Raw genomic sequence first — 10,521 nt, 5'->3', positions numbered from 1 at the left:
TCTTAGAAAATGCATTTAGAAAAGAAGGGAAACGCAGAGGGGGGGATGGGGAAGACGGCCAATAGCCTGTCACATGCACTCACTTAGCTTCTCTTCCTTCTCGTCCTCACTCTCATCAGTGCTGGAGCTGGAGCTGGATGAGGATGAGGAAGAAGAGGATGATGGTGACAGCTTGCTCAAGTCCAGCTCAGAGTCTGAATCATCCTCATCCTCCAGTTTGACTGGTGGAACACTTCGGGAGACCAGAGGGGTAGTATCAGAGGGGGCTACTCGCATCTCATAGTCTTGTGGGGTTGGTCGGCTCCTGGCCACCACCTCATGCTCTAGCTTTAAAGTCAGACTCTCCAGACTGGGGACCTGGGCAGCTGTCTCCTCAGGTGGCTTTTCAACAGGAGCATCTGGGCGCAGGGGCAGTGGTGAGGCAGTGCGCGAGGTGTACTGCTGGTGGAGCAGTGGAGTAGAGCAGCGTGACAGGGATGGAGCTGGTGCTCCTGCCTGATGGTTCTGCATATAATTCATACGGGCAGCCAGGAAAGAAAAGTCTGGGTCCTGCATGATGTTGCAGTCTGTTTGGCTCACCCCGTGGCGGGCTGCCCCTCGTAGAAGCTCCCCGTCATGCCGAATGGGCTCCCACCACTTGGGCAATTCAGGACCCGGAGGCTGACATAATGCCAGCCGATCTTCCAAAAGAGGGTGGCATAAAACTTGTTCCCGTAAGCGCCGAAGCAATTCAATACGGTAGAGAGTCCGTGAGGCCCTTTCCTCAGTGATGGGCTCAATAAACAGATTAGGGTCCGGGGGTTCTGCAAGAGATAAGGGTAGAAGAAGAAATGAACCAAGAGCTGGTTCTGTCACAATCCATGCCCACTCACTCAAGATCTTCAGTCTTGCTTACCATCTCCAGCTGCTGGGGGAAGGCGGCACACTTGGCGGCACATGGCCACAAAGCCATGGAAATACTTGGTAAGGCTTTCATCTGTTTTTTTGTCCAGTCGGGCAAAAGTACGGAAGCGATCCCAATGGAACTGCATGGTATCAGGGTCATACTCCACACCAAAGGTAGAAACCACTCGATAGAAATCAGTTTGCTCACGCCTTGTCCATCTACAAAGGGAAGACGAATAAGACAATAGTGATCAGAACCCAAGGACTGGTTACTTCTTAGTATGGCTTAGAATATTTGAACATACAAAAAATGAAAGTTGGCCGGGGTGGGGGGCCAGGGAGCCCCCGAAGAGCAGAAGAGGTAGTTTATAACAAGGAATAATTAAAGAATTAGCAAGCTAAGGGGGAAAATGATGCAAAAAACTCAATGAGGATGACTACATACAAGACCTTCCCAGGAGTTATGGTTAAGTATGGTTTTACACGGGTTAAGTATGGGTTGCAGGGGTATAACAAAGGCAAAAGAAGTGGTCCCTCTGTGAAAAGTCAAAGTGTTAGTTGCTCAGTCATGTCCAATTCTTTGCGACTCCATAGACTGTAGCCCTCCATGCTCCTCTGTCCATGGCATTCTCCAGACAAGAATACTGGAATGGGTAGCCATTCCCTTCTCCAGGGGATCTTCCCAACCCAGGGATCAAACCCAGGTCTCCTGCATTGTAAGCAGATTCTTTACCGTCTGAGCCACCAGGGATGCCATAATCCTTCCTAAGATGCTTTTCAATATAGGGCCCATAATTGAAGAGAGGTTTACAGCTTAGTCCAAATTCCCAGCCACATTTTACCGTTGCTGTTTCTCCCGCCGTGCAATTTCTTTTAGCTTGAAGGCTGCCTCACAACGTCGCCTTCTCCGATCCCCACGTTCTGCAGCCTCTATCTTCATCTGTTCTCTCTTGTAGCTGCGCTGATAGGCTGTCACTAGGCGCCGAAGCCTAGCTGTCAAAGCAGAACCTGGAGGCCAGAATAGATGGCCTGGCTGCTGGGTCACCTGGGCTGTGGGAAGCAAAGTAGAATAAACAACAAGTACAGGAAAGATAGTAGAGATAATACTGGTATTTCAACCCACCCAAAGGCAGAGCTCTCAGAAATCCCAGTAAAGGAGAGAATTTGGTCAATTTCCCAATTCCACCAACCCATACAAGTTGACTTAGAAGTTTACCTTCATCTCCATCTATCACTGAGATCTCCTCATCCATCATCATCAAGGGATCACCCTAGAGAAGGAGATCCACCCCGCAGGATGGAGAGGGGAGGAAAAGGGGGTAAAATTGGCACTCTCAAATCACTCATGTGTGTGTCCTTTTATGGCATCAAGGTATCAAGATATTTTTTAATGAAAGGAACCCTCACAGAAAACTGAAAGCAATCAATTAAAAGAATAAGAAAGTATAACCTGCAAAGTCAGTTCTTATCAATGTCTTGAAGACAGTGAGACTCAGGAATTAAATAGTCCAATAATGTAGTTCATTGTCCAGCTCAGGTCCCACCTCCTCCACAAAATCATCCCTGACCTCCCCTAGCTACTGTTACAATCCTTTCCATTAATACTTTATATTCTCGAATGGTACTTTTCATTTTGTATTATAAATTAATCAGTATACTTCATGATTCAGGGAATTGGAAAATACTGTTTAGTAATACAGAAAAACTAGACTCAAATGAAAATTCCTCACCTCATCATCTTGGTCCTTTGGGGGACCCTGGAGTGGTTTGTATTCAGGATCTTCACAATCTTTATCAAAGTCAACCCTAAAATTATCCAGAGGTATGAGAAAATGACAAAATTGAGTTCTAAACTGCTTGACTTTAAAATGAAACACTCTGACCAGCACATTTCCTTTTTCTTAATAGCTTTTTATTATTTAACCCATTTTCCCTCTCCATCCCAACTAGTATCTACTTTTATTATTTCATTGGAATGAATGATCTATGCCTGCTTATTTTTACTACTTTGCTCTACTGAGCAAAAGGATATTACATGATTTGCAATAAATAAATCTAATTTCTTCTGTGGATCCTACACTAGGCAAATTGAGGTTGTGATCATTGAAGAAAAATCTTTCAATCATAAGGGACTGGGAGGGTATTCATGAACTAAGTCAAATATTTCACATGCCCCTCAGGTCTCCACATGAGAAGTTTTGTTAAACTCACTGGCACCCAAACCAGGGCAACACTGCCCTAGCTGGTGGCTCAGTATTAGCATGGCAACTCATCACTGAGGCATGGACTCAGGCAGAGTAAACACCTTTATGGTCAGCTGACACTGGAAGATGACAGACCAAGGCTAAGTTTCCTGAGGCTCTATCACGTAGGTGGCATGGGACTGTTGCACGGCTACTATCTTTCAAGAGAAGCAGTTATCCTCTCCGCTACTGTAGCTGAAAGCACTGCACAGAAAACTGAAGAGAACATCAAATAAGCCATTTGGGAGTAACTTTCCCCCTTAGTTGCACTGTATGACAATGTATGGTTTCAGGCCAATTTATGGAGACCTTTCTGCTGGTTGCACTGTTTGTTAAGAATTTATCATTTGTGAGTATAACCACCATTAGCAATCCCAATGGATTCAGTCAAGGCTAGAGTTATGTCATCTCTTAGCACAAGCAATAAATATCCTTTGTAATGTAGATACAGCTTTACGAGAACTAAACATCAATGCTTACCCTTCCACTATGTCAGAAAAATTATCCAACACACGATGTTCTGCTGCAATGGCTTTGTCATCTGGTCGGCCAGCCTTCTCCAGGAAGCATAAGGCTGGGTCTGCCCTCATAGTATTATATTTTTCATAGCCTTGAAGAAAAAGAACCATAATTTAAAGAAAATCAGAGACTCATTTTGCTTTTACGCTTACTTCATATGCTGCTGGAATAAAAATGTGGGCTACTTTGCTCATAGTGTAAAGTACTCTGAAAATGTTAATTTGGACAGCTGTTGGGTTATATTAAGATATTTAATATTTCCACTCCAATTCAAAGTCATAAAGAGTTTTATCACCAGTTACCAAAAATAGGGATTTAATCAGTGTGTATACAGAATGGTGACAGATTTACATAGCCATTTAACAGGTAATTTTTTATAATCATTCTTACTACACAGGTGAGGAAATTTTAAAAGTCCAATAATTTAGAGCTAGGAAATGCACTTTCAAATAAAGGATAAGAAATTTGTACCTGCAAACAGGTACTGTGAATGGTGGATGAATGATGAATGTACTTCAGGATGTTTGGACTCTTCTAAAGCCTCTGCACCTCACAAGTAAATCTAAGACTACAAATGCTCACAGTTTTTCTCATCCAATTAAACATGTCAAAAATGTGAATTAAGTGCCATTACTTTTATTTTATAGAAGTAAACAGAAAAGTACATCAAAAAAGAAATAATCTTCCAATTCACTAAGTCACTAGGCTAGAAGTTAGCACTTACTGCTTTTTATGTGTGGAATTTGTGATTAGGCAAGACTGAAAAGGGAGTCTTCTCCCTTTTTTTACTCTACTTCAAGCCAGTTTTTTCCACTGGCCTAAAAAAAAAAAATTTTTTTTTAAAAATTTTTCTTTCACTCAAGCATGGCTATTCACACCTACATAAGAGTGAGTGCTGAATATTTAGACAAACAAGACGCTATACAAGCAGAACATTTTCAGCAAGCCACAGGAAAGCTATGCAAAGTAAACATGTTTATTATTAACAAGAGTAGACATGCATCATCTCCCCTGATTGCAAACCTTAACTTAGATACCACTGCATACAGACTCGTAGTAACTGATTAATCACAGAACAGATGGGAGACACCCTACCTTGCGATTTAACTATCCATCTGGTCTTTCCTGACCATCTATTCATAGGAACAGCTCTGCTCTGTATTTCTGAGAACCAGTTTACCATTCAAACATAATTATTGGTCTTAAGTACTTTGAAAAATATTTCATCTGTGGACAAAACTCTATAACAGGAAAAGAACAGACTAACAGCAGACACCTACCATGCTTAAAGACTCCAATGAGCAGGGACTTATCAGCCTCACTGTCCCACCATGTTGTTGGAACCTCCAGCTGATCCACTACTGGGAACCATATGTCAATCTCACTGAAGGTATAAGAGGCAAAGTCAGCACAGCGATGAAGGAAATAAAAGCAAACAATCTTTGGAAAGATTATTACAGGTATCTTCTTTTCTCTATTAATTTACATAGTCCTACATCTGCCTATTTCCTTCCAATGGTATCAAGAACAGCTGTCCCCTGGTATCCGTAAGGGATTTGTTCCACCCCAGACACCAAAATCCACTGATGTTCAAGCCCCTAATATAAAATGGAATCATACAGTGAATACAGCTGGCCCTCGATATCCATGGATTTGATCAACTGTGGATCAAAAGAATGTAAAACCCAAGGATACAAAAGGCCAACTGCATAGGATTGAAGACCTGATACACAGATTTTAATTATCAGGTATCCCAAAGACAGTTAAGAGTGAAATAAGTAAACCAATATTCTGGAATAAGGCATAGCATAAAGAAAAATAAAGCATAACTTTACCTGGCAATTGCACCCCCTAACACCTTCTCTGCCTGGTCTCCAATAACCTCCTGTCTCAGATAATATAGCATTCGTACCCGCAACAGCACCCTAGAAGGGAGAGAGGAAGAACTGGCTCAGTAATAGTGCAGAAAGCGTGAGGTGGAAAATGCTTTAGTCTGCTAAATTCCATCCTTACTTGTTACACTGATGTTTCAAGTGCTTCTTATAACTCTCATCTTGAAACAGAGTATCAGGATTATATTTCCGGATCCAATCTGCCTTATGGATATCAAAAGTGCTTTGTGACTTTACTTTTTTCCCCTTGCGTCCACGAGGCACAGGGATAGACAGACCTGGGGAAGTGGATACATTGAAGACTTGGATTGAGAAAAACCCTTGGACCTGAAAAGGATTAGGTAACCTAGAGCAAGACAAAAAGCAAAGACTTGATAATCACCTGAATGATTCTGCAATTCTTTTGTCTTGCCATTTTCAGCAGGGCTAATCAAGTCCCAAATGAAGCCTTTGATGTTTTCGTCCCCACGATAGTGTAAGAGACAGTACACGAGGATGGCCCGGCAAATTGTTTCCACATCTCTTTCAGTCATCCGTCGCTTGAAGCGTCCATGAGACAGAATATCTCGCCATCGTCCCCAACTACAAAAAAAAAGCAATCATGTAGATATTTTCCTAGGGACCCCAGTCCCTCAAATTCACACTTTCCAAATCATGGGAGACAAAACCATCTTGGGAAAACATGGTAACAGAATAAATTTTTCCCCATTATCCCCTCTTTGATCATAGCTTCCAATTTAAAAAGCGAACGAGATGTCTATCAGGATGGAGATGCACTACCTCTGAGGCAAGGTGGTCTTACCCATATACCAGGAGATGCTTTTCCACCCGAAAACAGTCAGTGCGCCCATAGGTATGATGACGGTCATGTCGGCGAGAGCGTGGTCGCTCATCGTCTTCACTTTCCAAATCAGAGAATTCCACTAGGTCATCATCTTTCAGAGTGCTGAAGTGGCGGGTCTGTTTTCGTACTCTAGGTGTGTCAATCACCAAGTTATTCTATGCAGAGAACAGAAGGAGAAGTAACTCTTTTCACAATATAATCATGGGAAAGGAATTAAAGATAATCAAACTGAAACAGCTTTGCATGTAATATCTGTAGATACTCAAAGACAGATTCTTTTTTGGACATGCAAGATAATCTACAGGGACTTAGGAAGCAAACTTAAGTGATAGTTACCTAAGTATTTTTTAGTGACCCTCTATGTAGAAAGCTTTTACAATGGCCTTCGATATACCATCATAAGCCAAGGTCAGCACTCAAGAATCAGAGCAGTTGTAAAGACTCCAGAAAGTAATGTGTTTCCTGCCATATTTCCTCCTTGAAGGAAAAGGAAGCTCACCTTGCTATTGAGTAGATCCATGTCTAGATCAGCTTTTTTGGCCCACTTTTGCCAAAAGTTTGGGTCATCCAGAGAAATATCGGTCCTATTTTCAGAAGCCACAAAGCTTGCCTAATGAGGAACAAAGAAATAGTAAAGTTGACTACACCACTTTTTTGAGTAAAGGGAAATCAGTATATTTTAAAACTATATTTTTAAGAAATATTAAATTCTAGAGATTCCTGTCTCTCTGTGCTAAAAGCCTCTAGCACCGACAGAACATACCTTGGCAAAGGTAGAACCCTTTCCTTCAGATTCAATGGTGATGGTAGTGGTTCGTCTTAACAAGATCTGGTCAATGTCCTCTTCACAAAACTTGGAGCCCTCATCATCTTCCTCCATTATGGCTGCATACGCTCCTTTCCGTAAGAGATCTTCAATCTCCTTCTTAGAGAACTGTTGGATCTACAAAATCCAATAGAAAGGTGAAAAAAAATCAAAGAATATTATCTAACCATATCATGATATTTTATTATATTTTAAAGATAATCATTGAGAATCCAAACAAGGGGTCAGGTTCCTGTACAAAAAATAGCTTTTGCCTCTCTTTATCACCATGACCTACTACAAATACAGCTAAAAATTAAGAAGACTCACTCCAGTAATGTTGCCATCCCGACCACTCATGGACTGAAGCACAGCTTTATCCAATCCCAACTTGAGGCTAGCCTTATCAAACATCTCCCTCTCGTAAGAATTACGAGTGATGAGTCGGTACACCTTCACAGCTTTGCTCTGCCCAATTCGATGACAACGCGCTTGGGCCTGGTTTTAACAAATAGAAGGAAGGGCAAAGATAACAACATTAGAGGGGCTGGGCTGGGGAGGAAAAACATTCAAATTACCGATTTACATTTATAAAGCCGCCATGAGATCAACTCAAATTCAGAAAGTCAATTTCAAGATGAAATTACTGCCCCATCCTCCAGACCAGGTGTCAGCAAATCTTGGTCACCTATTTCTAGAAATAAAGTTTTTGCTGAAACACAGCTCTACCCGTTCATTTATATTTCCTTATAGATGTTTTTTGTAGTACAAGAGCAGAGGAGAACCGTTACAACAGAGACTGATTTGCACAGCCTAAAATATTAACTATCTGCCCTGTACAGAAAAAGTTTGATGACCTAACTAACTAAACAATTCCAGACTCTTGAAAAGATAAGACTTTCTAAGAGGTCCTGATCCTGTTGCAAAACCTCTCAGGTTAGGTGATTAGTCCCTAAGACAATGATTTCCTCTACCTGCAGGTCATTTTGCGGATTCCAGTCTGAATCAAAGATGATGCAAGTATCAGCAGCTGTGAGATTAATGCCAAGTCCACCAGCCCGGGTGCAGAGCAGAAAGACAAATCGGTCCGAGTCAGGCTTGCTAAAACGGTCAATAGCAGCTTGCCGAAGGTTGCCTCTAACTCGCCCATCAATACGCTCATATAAGTACCTGCATGGGAATCACAGGAAAAAAGTTTAATCAGCTGAGCAGAAAAGGAGAACAAAAAAGCAGGCTGGGATCAATACCAGTACCCCCGTATCGCTAGTTCACCAAAAATTTTATCAGAAAGTTGAAAGTGAGAGTCTTGAATACTTCTCTTAGCCCAGTACTGGTCAACTTTAGTTAAACCTAGGCCTCCCACTCTTTGCAGCTTTATACGTACAAAGTAAACAGGCAAGGAATGACTTTTTTCTCACCTTCTCTGGATTAGATAATCCTCTAGGATATCTAGGCAGCGTACCATTTGGGAGAAGATCAGAACTTTATGGCCACCAGCTTTAAGTTTCGGAAGTAACTTGTCAATAAGAACCAATTTGCCAGCTGAACGAACCATGGCCTGTAAGTGGAAGTCATGAGGTATGATATGGCAAGCTTCTCGAAACTCTGTTAGGATTTTTTCTTCTGCACCTGCCAAAAGAAAAATCAGACCTGATGGTGAGATCCAGAGAAACATACTAAGGCTGCAGTTTATTTAACTGAGATAAGGAAGCAAAGAAAAGAAAATAACCTGACTTGATATCAATATTACTTGAAAATAGAATTTCAGCAACCCCCAAACCCTAAAATATCTTCAATTTTGTTAATACAAAATATTCCACATAAGTCAGGCTTAAGAATTGGGTAAAATATGTAAATATGTGGACAAGGACTAGAGTAGTACACAAAAACCACTATTACCACCATACTGCCATCCAAAACAGAAACAGCAACATAGAATATCAGTGAAGACAGAACAGAATTCGTAACAGCAAATCCTTTTTAACTTTAGAGATCATGCAGAGTCAAAGGGTCAGAAAGAACTAGAGGAAGACGTTCCCCTTGAGAATGGTTTTAAAAAGAGAAATCCCCTCTATTTCCAAACTAGGATGGATCAGCCAACGCATCTACTGTTTCTGAGGAACACCACTTAGCAATCAAGGTAACACAGAAATGCAGGTGTTTCAGGAGTTCTCTCACCATTGATGAGATATGGGTGGTTGCAGCATTTCCGCAGCTCCATCATTGTGTTGAGTAGATTCGGCATGTTAGTATGACCTGCCCCTTTGGAAAGAAAGGAGAAATTCTTCTCCAAAATAGCCCGGTAGTATTTCTTCTGAATGTTGGTTAGCTCTACTTCAATAATGGTCTCCTGTTTGGGTGCCAGGTTCTTTTCAACATCTTCTTTGAGTCTTCTCAGCATCATTGGTTTGAGAATGGCCTGTAGCTTTTGAACCTGTAACCAACAGAGGAAAAAATAATAACATGAAGACAAACATTCTCACATTAGATGGAAACATGGATATCAATGACAGTAGATATCTGCCCTAGTACAAATTTTTTCATTCTGCATTAGTGTCACATCAGACAACTTCCTACCTGTTCTTCTGTTTTGAGATCCCCAAAGTCTTTGAGGAATTCTGATTCTGATGGAAACTGTGATGGTTCCAAGAAATGAAGCAAGCTAAAAAGTTCTTCCACAGTATTTTGCAATGGTGTTCCTGTGAGCAGTACTTTGTGCTCCTAGAAATGGAGAACACAGAAGAAAGATAAAACTCAAAAAGACTTCTGGAGTTTTCCATAAAATATATAACTTTAGTTTCCATTTCTTTAACTGTAAAATTATGGAAATGGACCAGATTACTCTTACTTGCTGCCTCTTTTGATAAACACAAAATACTCAAGAATATTCTTGATATTATTTAACATATTAATTTCATATGGCATAATATCATAAGGCAATAAAGAAATATTTAGAACATGTTTTTTCCAATTAAATATGCCTCTCCACACGGATATGCCTCTCCCACGGTCCATTAATATGTCTCCCTCTAAGAAATGTACCTGTGCGGGATTAAATATGGCCACTGATTTTTGGTAGTTCTTCCTATCAAGATTCACCACTTGAACATGGTCGTGCTTTATAACTTGCTCTGACAATGAGAATGTAGCAGAAGTGGGTACCATGTGAGTTTCAGAGCCTCAAAGGCCTTGCCTTCCACCTTTACCCTCTTGGAACACTGCTCTGGCTCTACCAGGTACAGAAGCAAAGTCTGGCCCACAGAGGGGTGACAGACCACATGGAAGATGGCCTAGCCAACAACCAGTACCAACTGTCAGCTGCAGCTGTATCAC

General features: G+C 41.3%; 1 protein-coding gene and 1 non-coding gene across 12 annotated transcripts in view; both read right to left on the bottom strand.

Moving 5' to 3' along the window:
• CHD8 (chromodomain helicase DNA binding protein 8) overlaps positions 1-10,521 on the bottom strand; it is a 58,425-nt gene that overhangs the window by 7,057 nt on the left and 40,847 nt on the right. For 8 of the 11 annotated variants that reach the window (XM_061430531.1, XM_061430527.1, XM_061430525.1 and 5 more), the window contains 18 exons: positions 9,766-9,909; positions 9,367-9,622; positions 8,607-8,817; positions 8,163-8,358; positions 7,519-7,686; positions 7,147-7,326; positions 6,883-6,993; positions 6,342-6,538; positions 5,922-6,121; positions 5,661-5,841; positions 5,483-5,572; positions 4,928-5,031; positions 3,609-3,738; positions 2,616-2,691; positions 2,102-2,156; positions 1,728-1,935; positions 896-1,104; positions 84-803 (listed from right to left, as the gene is read on the bottom strand). In XM_061430531.1, coding sequence (XP_061286515.1) covers positions 84-803; positions 896-1,104; positions 1,728-1,935; positions 2,102-2,156; positions 2,616-2,691; positions 3,609-3,738; positions 4,928-5,031; positions 5,483-5,572; positions 5,661-5,841; positions 5,922-6,121; positions 6,342-6,538; positions 6,883-6,993; positions 7,147-7,326; positions 7,519-7,686; positions 8,163-8,358; positions 8,607-8,817; positions 9,367-9,622; positions 9,766-9,909 — 3,436 coding nt within the window. The remainder of the gene's footprint in view (positions 1-83; positions 804-895; positions 1,105-1,727; positions 1,936-2,101; positions 2,157-2,615; positions 2,692-3,608; positions 3,739-4,927; positions 5,032-5,482; positions 5,573-5,660; positions 5,842-5,921; positions 6,122-6,341; positions 6,539-6,882; positions 6,994-7,146; positions 7,327-7,518; positions 7,687-8,162; positions 8,359-8,606; positions 8,818-9,366; positions 9,623-9,765; positions 9,910-10,521) is intronic. The other 3 variants (XM_061430529.1, XM_061430530.1, XM_061430535.1) reach the window with 1 other exon arrangement.
• LOC133256296 (small nucleolar RNA U6-53/MBII-28) lies at positions 3,057-3,166 on the bottom strand. The gene has a single exon (XR_009739170.1). It is a non-coding gene; the product is annotated as a small nucleolar RNA U6-53/MBII-28 (small nucleolar RNA).

The sequence above is a fragment of the Bos javanicus genome, chromosome 10 (assembly GCF_032452875.1).
Source record: "Bos javanicus breed banteng chromosome 10, ARS-OSU_banteng_1.0, whole genome shotgun sequence".
NCBI classification, from domain to species: Eukaryota; Metazoa; Chordata; class Mammalia; order Artiodactyla; family Bovidae; genus Bos; species Bos javanicus.
Note: the sequence above shows the minus strand (reverse complement) of the source record. Positions and strands in the feature narration are given on the sequence as shown.